This window comes from Numida meleagris, chromosome 3, assembly GCF_002078875.1.
Source record: "Numida meleagris isolate 19003 breed g44 Domestic line chromosome 3, NumMel1.0, whole genome shotgun sequence".
Lineage (NCBI taxonomy): Eukaryota > Metazoa > Chordata > Aves > Galliformes > Numididae > Numida > Numida meleagris.
Window position 1 is genome coordinate 49,808,968 of NC_034411.1, and position 18,127 is coordinate 49,827,094.

At 35.4% G+C, this 18,127-nt stretch overlaps 1 protein-coding gene across 8 annotated transcripts in view; it reads left to right on the forward strand.

Annotated features, from left to right (window-relative positions):
- The window catches only part of SCAF8 (SR-related CTD associated factor 8), a 161,958-nt gene that overhangs the window by 26,659 nt on the left and 117,172 nt on the right, over positions 1-18,127 (forward strand). For 7 of the 8 annotated variants that reach the window (XR_002436735.1, XM_021391225.1, XM_021391221.1 and 4 more), the window contains 6 exons: positions 7,219-7,302; positions 9,271-9,315; positions 11,811-11,972; positions 12,425-12,581; positions 14,286-14,416; positions 17,066-17,242. Coding sequence is in view for 7 of the 8 variants with exons in the window: in XM_021391221.1 (XP_021246896.1) it covers positions 7,219-7,302; positions 9,271-9,315; positions 11,811-11,972; positions 12,425-12,581; positions 14,286-14,416; positions 17,066-17,242 (756 nt within the window). In the remaining variant the exon portion in view is untranslated. Of the gene's footprint in view, positions 1-7,218; positions 7,303-9,270; positions 9,316-11,810; positions 11,973-12,424; positions 12,582-14,285; positions 14,417-16,748; positions 16,901-17,065; positions 17,243-18,127 lie in introns of those variants that run through there. The other variant, XM_021391227.1, reaches the window with a different exon arrangement.

Below are 18,127 nucleotides of genomic sequence, written 5' to 3' on the forward strand. Positions count from 1 at the left end.
TTGAGACAGTAACAACACAGGTTGAGATGACAGTCTTCTATATTAAAGTGAGAACAAAAACACACCCTTAAAGCTACCAGTTCCTATGATCAGCTTGAAGACTTGTGTTGTCTGTCTGATAAGCTGTTATGTGCTTACATGGCCGTTTGGCTGGCATCTGATTCTTGCCTTGGAAGATCATTACCCTGGGAATAGCTTTCATTGAGACGGATTAGGATTTGGTGATAAGCATATCTTTGCAGATTCATTTTGTCCCTGAAGTTCCATTCAGATTCAGGCCTTCCTTTTAAGGTTTTCCCTGTGATTTATATTCAGTATTTAATCAGAATTGGATACTTCTATCATATGTTTACTGATTGTCTCCCACGTTGTTATCAAAGTAGTAGTGTCAGGGCATGACCAGATGGAATTATCAAACAGCCAAGCTGTTAAGCGGCTTCCCCTCATCCAAATTCATTGCAAATTGGCCAGGTGTTTCTTTTAGAAATAAATGGATTGGGAAGACTAATGTTCAGTTATATTTTGTAGTTTCCAGTTTTGTTTGCAGTATATTTGGAGCCAAGCAATGTTGATTCATCCAGAATACTTGAGACAGGCAGTTAAGTGTTTTGTCCACAGCTTTCTGAAATAAAGTACATTACGTTTTCTTTGGCATTGCAAACAAATGTATTGAGTGTGATACTTCGAAAAATCACTGGCATTTTTTTTTTCAGAAACTCGAAAATATTATTTTTATTTTTCTTACAGAGGAAGATATTAAAAAAAAAAAGTCATGTGGGAAAACTGCATTTGATGTTCTTTATAACTTAATTCTTTCATATTAGTTGCTTGGGTTTGTTTTTGCAAAACTGAGCCAACAGTTTGGAAGCAATTTCTCTTTTACTGGCACAGATTCCTCATGACTTGTCTCTGACTGCGTTAGACTTAATTTTTCCATTATTCAAGTCTGCTGGACTTAATGAAGCAAAGAAGAAAATAATAACAAAAACAGCATTCTCCCCAAAGATTGTACTTGTATTCTGGTGACTTTTCTCAGGAGAGCCTTTTCATTTTAGATTGAGTCTTGGATGAATACAGAGCTCTGCGTAGTAGTACTGTCTTCTGAGTACATATGGCAGAAGACTGTTTTCTTCCCTTCAGATATTAAGATAGCTGAGAAATGAATAATTTTGTTTGGATTAGCACATTCTTTTTAGTTTCCAGTATAAAATCTGACTATTAATGATACTAAAATGAATACTAAATACTAAATGAATACAACAAATTGATTCAACATCATCAAGTGGTTTTTGAATAAGATTTTGAACAGATGTGTGTATGTCACAACTGTTGAGAGTCGTGCTGTGTTCTCAGAAGAATTTTTATTCTCTTAGAACAAATTTTAAAAGACTTCAAAGTGTGGTGCCCACCACAGCAGTGCTTCAAGTTATTGGACTTATTGCTTTATCATGTAAATATATATATATATATATATGAACACTTTTAAGTATGCAAGTCATTTCAACTGTGAAGTTATGAATTTAAGTAGAGAAAGCTGGTTTTATGAGTGGCCAGGTATTTATTGGTAGGCCTCAGTTGCGTAAGGAAACACCCATCAGTTTTTCTCTTTTTCAACATTTGGTGCGTGTTGATGCTTATCCAGAAAAGTAGATAAATGACTAATGATGGAATTAGGTAGATTTTCTTCAAAATTTGCTGAATCGCATGGGAACTCAACAGCTAAGCATGTTTTTTGAAGTTTGCATTGTGTTTTGTATGTGTGCCCCCATGCTTTCTTCTTCCAAGCTCGCATTGTAAATGTGAATAGCATGTTTCAAAAACTCTGAAACTTCTTGGTTTCATCTGCCACAGGAAGATTACAGTATTTCACTTTCACTACTCTTAAGTGAACTTTATTGCTATTCAAGAAAAAAATGCAGCTGCCTGATGTGATAAAGCTTAAACTTCATTTGAAGAAGTTCTTTTTAATTAAGAGCTGCATTTCATACTTACATGCAGGTTGCTGACTGTATTTTATATTTATTTAAAAGAGTGGGTGTGTTTCATTGTAGTATCTGGGCAAACATGTATCAAGATGTTACTAAGTGTCTAAGAGTGAATCACATCCCTCTGAGGCATACAAAAGCAACCCTCTGAGGCAGGGAGTTCTTGGAGGAAATAAAACCCAGCAATTTCAAACCACCTTCACTGAGTGAGGTTTTCATTCAGTCCCTGCTGATTTCATTTGGTGCACTCTTCCTGCATTTAGTCCCCCCATCCTTCCCAGCGTGACCTTCCCCACTGCTCAGGGTTATATTGGCATTTGCTGTTCCCTTAGAAGTCCTGTTTGCGGGCTGAAAAGTCCTAGCCACCCTTGTTCTTCACTTAAAAGCTTCTCCATATGTTTTATTAACCCTCATGATTTCCCGCAAAACTTGGAGATTGGAGGAAGGAAATTCCAGAAATACTAAGGATGAGAGTTTCCTGTAGGTTAGTATGGTAACCTAAATAACGGCGTGGTTCTAAAAGCCTTTGCTGCTTTTACTACTTGAGATTTTTTCTGGTTGACTGTTGAACTGTTGCCTTCAAAGAAATGTCACTTGCACCAGCACATCTCATTCCTGCAAGGCAGTAGTCAGCTTCAAAGTATGCAGCTTCATGTATGCTTGCATTTAGTTTGTCTACCTTTTTATTGCTTGTGTCACTGATGTTCCTTGGCAGCTTTTGGTAGTAAGCCTTTATCTTTCCTATCCAGAACATACAGAAGGGCACAGTCCCTGGCACAGATAGGACTTTCTTGGGACTTCCATTTACTATAAACAGAATGACTTATGACTGTAAATAAAATGATTTATTCAGATCATTTGTTGGCTATCTTAAAGGGAAGCTGGTCAGGTTATTTGTCATGCTAGTGCCTGTTTAGGAGACCCCAGTTTCTTTGGAGCCTTTTGTGAGAGGTGTGTAATAAATGTCATTTGGTTTTCCAGGTGGGCTGTAGCTGGTGGAGACTTTCAAAGAACAACAGCCTGGAATGTGCCTTTTCTTTTCAACAGTTGCATGGAATGAACCCTGCCCAATAATTCTTTTCTTTGGAGAAATTTATGTATTTTTGCTGGTACAAATACTGAACCTAGCTGATACATTGTTTCCTAAGTATCCCCTTGAGCCCTTTTCAGAAACTCCTTTACTTTTAGTCTTTATGCTCGACAAGATTGAGGCTGTTTGAAGTGAGAATTCAGGAATGGCAGTTAGCAGCAAGTCTTTGATTCCTGAGTTCATCAGAATTGGATTCTCACTGTTCATTATTTTTCACTTTGCAAACGTGTCCTTTGCCGCTGGAAGGAGATTGCGGTATTAGAAGGTCTCCGGAGTTTTTCCTCAGTACATGGGTCTAAAAACAGATGAGGAGAGGCGGGTTCTGCTGCTGGGTTTTCTCTCCTATGAGTCCTCCTGTTTGTACTGATTATCTTTTGGCCACTAATATGTCTGTTATTCCTTCTGTCATTTGAAAAAGGTGTATTGTTATGCCCTTTCCTTACTGTTTTTCAAACTTAATTGCTTTATTTTTTTGTACCTTATGTTACCAGCTAGAGCATATGGCCACTTTTTTTCTTTTGCATCCCACTTCAGATAATCAGAATTGTATTGTTTAGTTTCAGATAATTTCCCTGACTTTACTATTTAGCTTTATTGGTGTTTTTTCCTAATTTGCTTAGAGGGCTTCTGCCAATGCCTTATAAAATCATGATCAGGAAATAATTATAGCAAACCGTTATGACTAAACAGTTGTACAAAGGGACGTACAAGAAAAACTGAGCCAGAATGTAAACACAAGTTTTAAAAATAAGACATTTTTATTTTCATGTTTTATAATCCTGAATAGATGCAATTATTTTACTTTAACTAGATTTGAAATATATTTGATTTCTTTACGTGCCTCCCATCTTAAAAAATAATCATGTATGTTAGATGAAAAAAACAAAATTTCATTGCTTCATTATCATCCAAGTCTCACATCTTTAACCAGCCTAGCACTAGAGCTAGTGGAGGGGAATTCCTGGTTGACTGTTAATAAATGTGATGTATGAATTTCCTGAGGATGGAGCTAAGAATGTGGGTGCTGTAGGTAGGTATTTAGGAAGGCGTTTGTGCATGTTCAACTTTCTGTTTTCAGAAATATGTGGTTTTGGCCACTACTTGGTGAATGTCTGTGTTTTGTGTAGGTAAATCTTTACAATGCAAAAAATTGAAGTACATTTTAACAAACATTACATTTCTTAATGATTTTTTTTTTAAATGTTGCATTAAATGCTGCAGAATTGCAAGTCAGTATTTCAAACAGGGCCCTCATAGTCCCTTGCAATGTTCCAGATGCTGCTCCTTCACAGTTCTTTTGCCATGCACTGACGAGCCTAAATCACTAGCTTGCCAAGTGAATGTTATTTTCAAAATAAAACATTTATAGGAAATTAAGACTTCCTGGAGTCTTTTAAGGAAAAATAATTCAGAAGAATTATTTTGTCTTGGCTTCTTCCAAGTACTGAATTTAGGATTTGTATTTTCCTTTCAACAGCTTTTAAAACCTCCAACAGGTATATCCATTATCCAAAAAGCCTCTCTAGAGAATTATGTTCCTAATTTTGCTGTTTCTTTTGGTTCATTTATTCTTTTAATGACAGATCATTTGAAATAGAAAACATAAATCCAAATATGGCTTTCTGCTACCTGGAGTAGAGTAATGGGATGCTATAACAACATCCCATATTCTCCTGTTGTTTTGGGGCATATCCTAGATGTATGATACTAAGACACCTGACTGCACACAGCTGCTGCTTTTGAATCAGTTGTGACTGTTCCGTGCTTCCCAGCACCGTGTCGTAGCTTTCTCGTTGCTTTGAACTGCCCCATCCACCTATTTTGTGATGATTTCAAAGCTGATGGATGGTCAGGTGTGCTTCCAGCGCATCTACGTGAGTCAGCAGTTCTGCCTCCTTATAGCTGCTTATATCCTCTGGTCAGGGAGTTCCCGTATTTTCCTATCTTTTCATGGTCTTTTTTTGGATTGGCAAGGTGGCTTCCTGAATTTCAGGCTGATTTCAGTCTTGCTCTCATATCTGTAGACTACTCTTGCCAGTGTTTTGAGCTTTGAGGATGCTGACAAGGAATATCCAAGCTGAGGCATACTGCATGAAAGTAAGCAAAATGTTTCTGGCATTCCCCAGAATTAGTTTAGCTGTAGTGGCATATGTCAAGCCAGGCTGTTACACAGGACAAAAATGACCCACAGTATCACCTGTGAGTAACTGAAGGTTAACTGAAAGTTGAGCACTGAAGAATGAGTGTAAAACAGAGAAGAAACTGATTGTGGAGATTTTATATTCCCTTCCTCTTTTCTCCTTTTCCACTGTACTGGTTAAGACATTTATATATTAGGATATTAGAACAATATTTTGCAACAGTTAGTGCTAGTGAGAGGTAGTAATGTTTGTTTTAAAAGTGGATGTCTTAAGTGTGTACTGATCTTAATTTCACAGTTATAATTTAAATTCCTACAGGCTGAAAAGGCAGATATTTAGGCGTGGGCAAAGCAAGTTTTTTCTTTTTCCAGTTCACCTTTTGAAAAGTATATAAGTTTCAGTTAACTATTTTTTATAGGAAAGAATGGAAGTTCACTTGGGAACCTGTTGTTAACTTCAAAGCAATAAATTATTACAAGCAGCTTGGAGAGCATGACCTGTATTTATGATTGTCTAATCCTTTCCACTGTATGATCCCGTTTACTCTTGCATGTTACTTTGCTGAATGTAAACCATTCTGAATTAGGTTTTCATAGCTTGCTTTTTGCCTAAGATTGAATGAATCGTTGGAAGCTAAAGAATTAAATATATTGCATTGCTCAGAGTGTATAGTAGAAGTGAGTGGTCGTTTGACTTTGTTTCAGATGTTGGCAGTTCTATGGAATAAACTCCAATTTTTGTTGTCTTTAAGAGGGAAATACAAAATTTTCTGTGGATGGCCATTCTCATTATCAGGGCTTCCTTTTCAAGCTAATGTGCTTCTAAATGTGTATGTTTCTAACAAAAATACGGTGTAAGCTTGTATGGGAACTGCTCAGTCAGTGGTTCAGGCCATGACTCAGCAGTTCCCATACAAAGCTAAGTCAAGAACATCCTTAAAACTGGTTTGGCATTTTGTATCTGGTCTTTTTGTGTATGAAAGCAGCAAATACTGGATTGTACAGTGTTAGTTCACATCTAGGGTCCAGGGAGTGAAGAAGAGTGTTGTTTTCAAAGAAGTATGTTGTGAATAATCAGAGGTTTTCACAGCTAGTAAATAGCCTCGGATGATGGATTCCTGACTCAGTGTGAATGAAAGAGTTGCTTCCATTTACCACCAGTCAGTCAGAGCTATGAAGTTAGTTACTGTACAGTTCTCAGTATGTAGCAAATTTCTGATGAATAAATGTCATGCTGAATTGCTTCTGGCAGTAGATATACAAGTGAAAATAAGGTTACTGCTGCATCTTTGGAAAAAAAAAATGTTGCAAAACAGCTTGTGTTCTTTGTCTGTTTTGGTGTTTAGATATGAAGTTATGAAGCTGTTTTAAAACTGAGAACCCAGATGGAATTTGGTTAAATGTTTTTAATAATTAGTATATTTATTTACCCGAGTTAAGACAGTGAATGAAGTCTATAGTTTTTCCAAATCTGCTGTGTTAAGTGGCAAAAATGCTACGTGTTCATTCTCACTGGGCTGAAAGTTTTTGTTTTATGGAAAATTAAAAAATTAAATTCAGCAGGCAAATGATGATGCACATAATAAGTATTTGGTTAAGTGTCTGTTATTTCATGAGGGTTATCGAGTGTATTACTATTTTTTTTTTTTTTGCCCTAGAAAGGAAAACATAATGAGAGCTATCATATTTGCATATCATATGTGTTTCCTTTGTAACTTCACCTATGGATGTCTGCTGTGTTTAGTGCTGATAAAACTAGGTGTGCAGTGGACATTGGAAGGAAAAACTTGTTGTCTTTTAAGCATTTTGGATGTTAGATTATATTTCATAGGGTGATTTTATTTTTTCTTAAATGGGGATTTCTTTTCTGATCTGATATATATGTAAAATCAGACAAATAAAATGATATTTCTTTATGAAAAATACTGTGTTTTTATACTTTTTACACTTGCAGAATGTATTTCTGATCACTGTGTTGTTGTTGTTGTTGTTTTGTCTTGCAGTTGTACTCGCTTAATGATTATAAGCCACCCATTTCTAAAGCTAAAATGACACAGATCACCAAGGCAGCAATCAAGGCTATAAAGGTAAGGACCTGACTTACTACTTCTAATTTCCTTTCCATTTCTTACCTCTCACAAAATGCCTGAATAGCTTACAGAATGTACTGCTGAAAGTTTTTTCTCTTTGTCCTGTGCACAATTGACAAGTTATGATCAAGTATGATAGTGAAGAGATTTTCAAAGGTGCAATAGAGGGCTTAACTTGTTGTTTGAATTTCATTTGTCAGTTGTCATATGTGAGAAAGAATTGTAGAAACTTGACTCTTCAATTTGATCTGAAAGACAGCTTTCTTTCCTCAGTTTAAAAAGGAAAACCTGAAATTGCCTGACAAAAGCTAAACAAATACCAAAATACAATGAGATTTTTTTTTTTGTACTTTCAGAAAAGTAAGGTATTGTGCCTTTGGATCGATACAATCGTACGACTTCTATTTAATTACCCATAAGTTCCACAGAATACTTTTTCAGGTGTTTTGTTCATAGGTTTTATTTTTGGAGTTGCCTGGATACAAGCTGTTACTAAGTTTTAGCATTAGGACCCTAACTAAAGACTAATCTTGCTACTGAGTAGAACTACGTAATTGCCAAATAGCAGCAAAGCATCAGAAAGCAGAACTGAAAAATAGTGGAGGAAAGAAGTACGCAGTTAGTACTAAGCATTAAAACAAACACTTGGTGAAAGCTGGAGAGTTGAAAAAAAGCATAGAATGAAAACAAAAAAGACATGACCTTATGGTCTTCATGTCTACCGCTGGGAAGGTAGATATGTTTTCATTTGGTGACATCTGCATTGGAGTTTTTTGTAGCTCAGAGAGAGCAAATTGATGGTACTAGAATGGAGTTCATTATGTTTCTTAAATAAGAGAAGTCTACATGAATTGGAGTGCATGTGTTGCAGTATAATGAAAATGCTAGAAACTTGTACTGAACTTTTCCCAAACTAATAATAAATAGTTCTATAAATTAAACAATACCAGAATCTTGGAAGCCTTGAAATGGATAATAGTATGTCTGTTTCAAGATTTTCATTATGTATTTTCACCGTTGAATAAACTGGACCTCAGAGATACTAACCTGCGAAAGTTTTCAAAGTTTTAGTTCCAGTTTTTCCAATATTATCTTGTAGATATCAGTTTGGTACCTAGGCTTCCAGCGTTAGGATACTTAATGCTATAATGGTGTGCCAGGAAATGAATGTAAGTTCAGTAGGTGGGAGTGATGTATTTTATCACATACAAATTAACACTTCTTGTAGCTCTTAGAACTATAGGCCATCCGCCGAGTGTTATGCATTCTGGGTATGCAACTGTTACTTTTCTGTTAATACGGACAGCTAGCTGTCAAGGCAAAAGAGGATATAAAGTAACTGCTACATTTGCAGACTGGCTTTGAGTTGTGTTTCAGTGTGTCGTAGGGGATATTGAAAAATATAGAACAAGCTTTGTGCTTTACCATTTCAGTAAGAAAATTTAGTTTTGTAGAGCATTTACTGAGATGATGTAGAGCTATTGCAATTACATGTGAGGTTAAAAAAATACAACAACAGCAGCAAAAAAACCACCAACAACAAAAGAAACCAACAGGACAACTCTAAAGAAAAAGTACTCCGTGGATGTTTAAAAGGTCCTCCTATTCTCATGTATTTAGATTATTAAAGATAACATTTGGAAAATAAAATAAGAGAGAAATGCTATTCTTATTAATATTGCGCTAACATCTTCAGTCAAGTATGTTGAAAGAACAGTGTATTTCTGAAGGAGCAGTTACCTTCACTTAATAAAGAAGGATATTATTTTAAAAAGTAATAAATGCAATTAGCTTTTCCTGATGCTATTAAATCTTCTGAGGAAGATATTCAGCTGTAGATGTTGTATTGCTGGTTAATCAACAGAAGTTTCTATTTGTTGTTTTACTCCCAGTGCTGCATGACTTGAACAAGTATATGCATCATAGGATTTTCTCCTCTATTGAAATACTATCTTTATTTTCCAGTTCTACAAACATGTTGTGCAGAGCGTTGAGAAATTCATTCAAAAGGTAAATCAGTAACAGATATTTTGTGTTATCACAGAAAAGAGCTTCCAGTGTTGTACAGATTATTCAATACAATTGAGTCCAGTTGAGTCTTAGGTATACATATGAATTTGTATTTTTACCCAGAATAATTTATTTCAGTTTTCAGTTGCATTCAGCTTCTGTTAGTATTCAGTAGGTGGTCATAACTGATGCGGAAAAACAAATACTTTGTCCTCATTTTGTATTTATGTTACACTTTGATTTTGATGACTGCAGATACTGTGTTAGAACTACTTCTCTGTGCATATTCATTTAATGTTAAAAGAGGCCTATGAACATCTAACTGCAAAATAATTGAACGTGATTTGATGAGTGACAGTTGCTTTTGCTTTTCTGCCAGGTTTTCTGCACAGTTTTTAAAATTAAAGATGACCATTCAGCCTTATCTCTTGTATAGTGTGGCATTTTACTTTGTGATTCCTGTAAATTAAAACAAATAAATATGTCTATACTATAATTAATTTGGAGCAAGATGTGGTATTAATTTTAAGATTCTGAATAACAAAGAATTTTATTGTGCTTTATTTTCTTGGAGCAGTTAATTCTTCTTGAGTAAAACTGCATTTTGTCTACAGTTAGAAGATAGATTCCAATTTTTGAGTCTTTTCTCCTTGTCTGCATTGTGCTTGATAGCTCAGCTGATCATTTTCTACTGAATTTCGTCTCTTTTAAATACGAATAAACTGTGATCAAATTGCCTTTTTATTTTCTCAAGCAAGTTAGAGAAGTTAGTTTGTTAATGCTACAATGCTGGACTCAGGTTTTTATCCAGTTGTCCATTTTACTTTACAGTCTATGTTAGTAACCTGTCTTCCTCTTTTACTTCTTTGGTGTCCAGTGTGTGTTGTAACGTCTTTTGACAGTGGTGGGACAGTGGGGATCAGTGTAAACATGGTTCAGCTTCGGGATGATGTTTTTAATTGTCTGGAAACAGTTCGTGAATGAATTATTTGGGTGCTAGAACAGCAACCATGTGTGGAAAAGGTGGTGCACATTATTTCGTGGCAGCAGTAAAGGCTATTAATTTACTTTACAAAGACTGCTGGTGTTTTGTCAAGTAGACGTCTTCTGAGGAATTGCTTCTTTTCACTCCTCAGAAAAGGGATGAGTATCCTCTGATCCCTGTTTGATAATAGAGATGGGTATTGGAGGGTGAGAAAGGCGTGTACCATATTACCCATATCCCATGCACCAAAGTAACACTTCGACGTGTTATGTCCCAGGCATAATTTTACTTCATCCTACTTTTTGCTTGTGTTTTTATCATCCTTTTATTTTTCATCTGTATTATCTTTTCTTACTTTCTATATATCCTATGCTTTTAAACACTTCACCCAGCATATTTAGTGTTTCCTTATAAAATTTCTGCAGTTTTTATAAATTTGAATATTGTGAAAAGTTTTATACCTGCATGTTGTTTATGCAGAAAACTTTTATAATCATTTAGGTAAAATGTGAGTGGCTCAAATACATTGAAGTTATTTTCTGAAGACTTTGTAACATGGCCAGTTATGTATTAATATTATAGAACACATTTCTTCTTAAATGTATGCCACATATTCTTCAACATAAAGATAGCACACTTACAAACATTAGACCATATTTTGAGCCAAGTAAATGTTGTATATAAGTTGCAAATGCCAGCAAATCCCTTTTCAAAATAGAAGGCCTATACATAGGCTATAATAAAACTAGTAGTCCAGGGAGTTTGTATTTTAAATAAGGGAATTTTTTTCATATTAATGAAAAAGACAGTATTACCCTTGGATATCAGTGAAATCTTTTTTCAATGATACAACAGGTTTGTCTATAGAACTTCTCAGGTTCTCTTAAATTTGTGTTAATAATTGAGGTGCATACATTGTTGTTTGTAAATTAGGCACATTTTCCACAGTTTTAAAATAAGTATCAATGGCATGTTCTCAGCAAAATAGATGTCTGCTTTAATATTTTAGTATTCTGTTTGGGAAGGGGTATACCACGTGCTATAGAATGATGTAAAATAAATAAATGTTAACTTTAATGTTGATTTTAATCTCCAAGAAAGACAAACATGTTTTCAGTCATAGTTCCAATACACTATTAAGAATTTCTTTGTGCTTTTTGCTGCTCTTCATCTTTTAAAATAATGTATCTTCAAAAAAGATTTGTTGTTCATGTGCTGATTTTTAATAGCTAGACTCTAAAAAGGTTGTTTATTTTGTTAGTGGTAGCAAATGAAATTCAAACCATATACATATTTGTAGAGTATATATAGCTGTGACAAATTGAACACTAAGGGTTAGCTGTTTCTGTTTGAGATAGCTTTGTACTTCAGTAAAATTTATTAAATAGTGAGCATTTTGATAGTATTTGGACCCATTTAAAAATTAGACTGAGCTGTTTCTGTTTAGTCTGCCAGTAATCATTTGTGTTATTTTTGTTGTATGAATATTATAAATTATCGTTATTTGTAGTGCAAACCAGAATACAAGGTGCCTGGTCTGTATGTCATTGACTCTATTGTGAGACAGTCCCGGCATCAGTTTGGACAAGAGAAGGATGTATTTGCTCCAAGATTCAGCAATAACATCATCAGCACTTTCCAGAACTTGTATCGTTGTCCTGGGGATGACAAGGTAAAACACTTAGCATAGTTTTTTCTAATCAAAGCAATTTTAGTATGTTACCTATAAAGAGTAAAGATGCTGATAGCATCTTTTGCTTACTTGAGTGGACCTAACTATAGGCTTCTCCTTACACATTTATATGTATTTCCTTAATTTTGTTTTTCTGAGCATAGGGATGGGGGATGATGCATACAATTAGGTGAGTTAATAATTCTAAATTAATTAGTTTTTTACTAAAGGATGTATATCCTGTGTGTGTTATGTACGGCCTGTATATGTCAGCCCAGGTTCATGGGTTAGACATCTTTGAGATAGCTATTCCTATGGTTCATAGTGTTTTGTAAACCCAAAGGTGCTTCAGTCTAAACAGATTGGCATTGCTAGTTAAAACTTCAATAACTCATGATAACAAGACATATTATCCTGACACAGGTCTTCTCTTATTCTTTTTATCATTTTAGAGTAAAATTGTTAGAGTGCTAAACTTATGGCAGAAGAATAACGTGTTCAAAAGTGAAATTATTCAGCCTCTCTTGGATATGGCAGCAGGAATTCCTCCACCAGTTGTGACCCCTGTCTTGCCCAGCACTACAGCTGCTATGAGCAACAATACACCAGGTAAACAGAACCAGATTAAAATCGAATAAATCACATTGTATTGAAACCCTTCTGTCAGCTTTGGTACCTTGGCTGTTAACATGCTGAAAAAAACTAACTGGTTCCCTTTTGATAAATCAAGTGAAATCGAGAAAGGAACATGTTACAGCCAGCATTCAGATTAGGAAAACAGCAAAAACAAAAGAAAGCCCATTGTGTTTACTTTCCAGCTACGTATCATAAATAATTTCATATTGAATAACAGTGCGGTAAGACCCACTTTTGCACCTTAAAGTCAAAAAAGAGGATAATTGACAGTTAAAAAGAGAATCCATCAGTATCTTTTTGCTATCTGTAGTACTGAACATGCTGGTTAGATAATATCAGACAGTGACCTTTTACTTTTGCTGGTCAACAGGCAATGATTTTGAGGAAAAAAAAACAGCCCACACTGATAAGATAAACTGCATCGACTAACATACTTCCTCCTCCCTCTAGTTTGGAGTAAGAATCAAGTGGGCAAAAAACTGCTCATGGAGTACATCTAAAGTTACCTAATACTTAACATTTTTACATATACCTTGGTCGTCGTACTTATGTGGGTAGATGCTAGGGAGCTGGCTTTTCAACATTTTTCACTTTGTGGAGACATTTTCATTGAAGATTGGGATGTATGGGAAATTTTATTTATAGAAATTATTTTAGCACGTATGGACTTGATTTTATTACTTACCTTTCACTGATCCTTTGCTGAAAAGCAAGGAGGTAGGTAATCTTATTTTTCAACGGTGTCTATAAATATGCAGAAATTCCTATTCTGAGGTGTACTGCGTCTTCTACCTCAATGTTTTTTATTTTCACTAGTTCGATTACTTTAAAAAGTTGAAATCACAGCTTTGCTCTAATGCTTTTTTTGAATTTTGATGCAAATTTACTGTTTAAATGGTAATCCATTACATTTTCACTTAATATTCATCAGCATATCTCTACTTTTGAGCTAAAAGCAAGGGTATTTGCAGGGATGTAGGGTGATTCTGGATTATGGCAGGAGACTAATGATTAGATAATCTCAAAGTTCCTCTTGAAGAAGTATTAGGAGTGAAAAAAAAAGAGTGATTACATGGGCAGTCTTAAAGAATCCAGTTGCTGCAGGCTGGGATTTTAGTAGAAACCTCAAGGTTCCTCCTGAGTATGAAGTGTAAGCCCAGTAAATTCTGGACTAATTGATATTTCTGAATGGATTGCTATTAATTACCATTTGGTAGGTATTGCTTTCCACTGAATAGTTTAGATTATTGTGCAAAACCTATTTAGATTCCTTGATCTTGCTCTTGTATTTTGCATTCATCAGTGCTATTGTCAGTAGTTCCCGTAGGGCAATAGTGGGAAGAGCTGTGAACTACACTTACACAGCAATGCTGCTACTTGAAAAATGCTGTTGTGAATCTGTTTTATTTGTTTGTGCTCTGTATGTGTGCCAGAAAAATAATTTATGTTAATGAAGTGTTTCCTAGTTCTTAATATCTGGTTTTGATGTCCTAGGAAGATTAGAGTTTATTTAAAATTTGGTTTCTTGCAGTCCAGAAGTCATTGCTCTAGAAAAAAAAAAAACAATTTTCATGTCTGGTTTATAATTTCTTTTACAGCACTTTCCCTTCTCTCCCAGCACATTTTCTAAGTCTGTATGTCAAAATATTTTGACATATTGGATTTTCTTTCTTTTAGGAACACCTGTGACTCCAGTTACTCCAGCCAATGTGGTGCAAAGTTTACCTGATCCTTGGGTATCTCAGATTGCTAATACAGATACGCTTGCTGCAGTAGCTCAGATTTTACAGAGTCCCCAAGGCCAACAGGTGAATATTTTGTAGGCAGTTCACTATACACTGATACTCTGTGTCTTCAAGATATTCTTGAAGGAATACTGCTTTCATGGATATCTCAAAATTTTTTGTCCAGTATCTATACTAACTATCCCATGAGGTTGTTCATCACAAGTAAGTTTCAGGTAAACCAAAATTTCCTGTTACCTTTTGTAACCAGCCTTCTTTGTTCCTTAAAAGTATCCCAGAATGTGATTTCAGATAAGATGGGCTAGAATACATACAATTTCTTTTCTATTTAGTATTGCAAATGACTAAATCCAGAGCAGCATTAAGTTTTCATGAATACGAGTATGAAATAGAATGCCAGTTTAAGCATATTTCTCTGCTGGATGCCCTGAAGAAGCTAAACATTGCACAGAATTACATAGTGGAAATGTTCTCATTCTGGAAGTGCATTCTGTGTTGATTCTCTTCTTTATATTTCAGACAGCTAAATATGCTTTTTATTTTTGCAGCATTCAAAAAATCTTTGTTTAGAAGTGACTGGTTTTGTGTTCTTCAGTTTCTAAATGCTCAACTCATTGAAGTGGCTTGAAGCACAACATGTGATGAACTGCTTGCCCCTGTAGCCTGAAGTTGAGTGCAGACAGTCAGCTTTCTGTAAAGATGTTTCCATCCTCTGTCTATCTCTTCTTCCTGTTCTCCAAGTCACTTCACTCATCCCTCAAAGCTCTGAAGTCCTTGATTTTATTCTAAGATAGTGTTTTGTGGGTGAGAATGCATGTAGGTAAAACAAGTCTAAATATAGGAGAGAATAGGAGTAACAAAGGTGTGAACAGCAAGAATACGCAGCTAGAATGGTGACCACTCAGGATTTTCCCACTCTAGAGCTTCCATCTTTGCTTCTTCAGTTTGATTCCTTCCTACTCAGAGCAATGTACAGGGTGGACCTGCCATATTTGCTCATCTTTTGTGGAACAACCAAGAAGGAGGTGGGAAGCTTTTGAGCTTTGTCTGTTGCAGTAATTAGTGAAGCTCTTAGTAAAGTGAAACAATAGCTGAAGCATTTCCAGAGGCTTTGCCAAAGAAGGATTCTGTACTTAAAGAACAGGAAGAGTTGTTTCACGTTATCAGAAGGTGACCGCAAAACAATCTTGAAAAAAGATTGAGCATTTCTGATAAATTATAGTGAAGATTGACTTCATCAGCTTACAGAGTTTCTAGTGAACCCTAGTAAAAAGTGAGCAACTGAAGCCTTAAAATCTTAGTGTTGAGCCCCATGAGCAGATGGAACATGAACTTAAAAGATAACTGGGCATTTATGTCAGTGGAGTTTAAACTACCTGGATTTGCTCAACAATTTTCCAGAAATAACCAAAGATTAGACTGTAAGAGTCTACCAAATGGAAGGTCAAAGGACTGCTTCCTCTAATTCTGAGGTACTTCAGGAGGTCGTCTTTCCATGGGGATTGTACCTTTTCTTTTTGCATTAAGATAAATTTGTACAGTTTAATGGATGCATCTCTGTTCATCAGATGAACGTGAGAAAGTTAGCCTTTCCTTTCCTTAGTGGAACAACTCCTTCAAAAAAAAAGTGATATATAAATAATAAGTTGGGGCAGGGAAAACATGATACACTATAGGCAATTGGATATTCTTTTTGGTACATTTGTTCTAAGAAGCCTTTAAGGAAGGTACATTATTTTACTTTATTTTCCTTCTCTAGATTTGAAGGAGGCAACTCAGGGTATGCTAATAAACTCTGGTAAGATCTTTAGGTCCACTCTAGAACATTCACTACAGTTCTGAGTGTTCCTTCTCTGATGATCTATAGTATTTGTTCCAGTATAATCCAAGACCTCTTCTGGATTGCAGAATGTGGTTGTTTAAAAAAGAAACAAACAAACAAAAAATAACATCTGCCTTTACCCATATTTTGTTGGTTTTTTTTTTAAATGAGAAAAGCAGATTCAGCCCTTTGTTGTACTGTTCTTTGCCATATTGGATGGAGGAGTTTGGGGATATTACCGGGCATCTGTTGCCCCAGAGCCACAGTTTTTGGTTCCACGTTGAATCTCATTCACTGTCCTAGGTGCATTTTATCCTAAGGTAGGGCTAAACATAATGCCAATGCAGGAAGTTAAATTATATTGCTAATTCGTGATTAATTTGCTTCTTATGATTTGGTTCACATAGCATGGCAGTTGTATTCTTTAAGTGCAGTCCAGAGTTTCAGCATGAGATTTTCCTCATGACTTACCAAAAGACACAAACAGAAATTCTTAGTATAGGCTTAAAGTGGATCTTTCCTAATATTGATGGGTCCTCAGGAAGCTGGAGTAGGCTAACAGATTTTTTTCAGGTCAGAAGGAATCAAACTGGAGAAACAGAAGAGAGGGAAACCTAGAAAACAGGAAATCCTGAGTGGTGACTGGTCATCATGCAACCTGTCAGAGCAAGTTAGGAGGAAGAAGCATCTGCATGTCTTATCAGCCACTGAAAACAAATTGGCCAGTAAGTGGGAACATAATTTGCCATAAATGAAAAAGGACTAAGATGAATTAATAGACATAGGTTAGACAATACTACATTCATGAGGTTTTTTCCTAGTTGGAAAGGGAAAAGGCTACTTTAAAAAAATTTTCTTGTGTAATGTAGTTGTTGTCTTTTCTCTTTTAGCTTCAGCAGTTGATACAGACACTGCAGATACAGCAGCAGAAACCTCAGCCTTCACTACTTCAAGCCCTGGACGCTGGTCTTGTTGTTCAGTTACAGGCCCTAACTGCACAACTTACAGCTGCAGCTGCTGCTGCCAATACACTTAATCCATTGGAACAGAGTGTCTCTTTTAATAAGGTAGAAGTAGAATAATATAAATTTTCATTGTTAATATACATCTAAGTAAGAAAGTCATCTTTTGGATTTCACTGTATGGCTTTAGAGGTATTAAAAATACATAAATATATGATAGTGCTCTATCTTGAAAAAAAACGTCTGGGGAGAGTAGTATAAATGAAAATATGTAGTTTTGAATGAGTTTAAGGCTAAATGGCATTTATATGAAGATGAATTTGATTTATAAAAGATATTGTTCTGTGTTTTTCTTCACCCTTTGAAGCACAATGATGAGAATCAAGCATGTCTTGTGTTTTTCCCTTCCTGTATTTATGATCTAATGCATGAAACGATTTCTTACGGAGCACTGAAAGAGGAGCATGCAAAAATTTATATACCTAGTTTTCCAAGTGGAGTAAAAGGAGATTATAATATAAGAAAATTACAAAGGCCAATAAACCTTCTTACCCACGAAGTGAGTTAAGGAATAATAATATTGGTTAAAGCCAGTCATGGGACATTTTTTAAAGGATATCAAAATGTAGAAACATACAAAACCTTAAAGTAAAAAAGTTGCTTGTGCTGCTGTACACGTCTCTTAAATATATTTAGAAAAGCATACGGGCATTTAAGAAAAAAAAAATGAATTGAGTTGAGTGCCAGGGAGCAATAACCATGCTGGCAATTGCTGCAGCTGTAGTAGTAGTTAACATTGTGTCGTAGTATATCAGTAGAATTTAAAAAAACCCCAAACCAAAAACTTCTCATAAAGAGAATCATAATCTTATTCCAATATCTTTGGAAGAAAAAGCTTGTGATTATACAATCTTTGTAGGATTGTCCTAGAATGAATAAATAGTAAGAATAAGGAAGTCAGAGAACTAAAATAATATTTTTCTTGCTAGT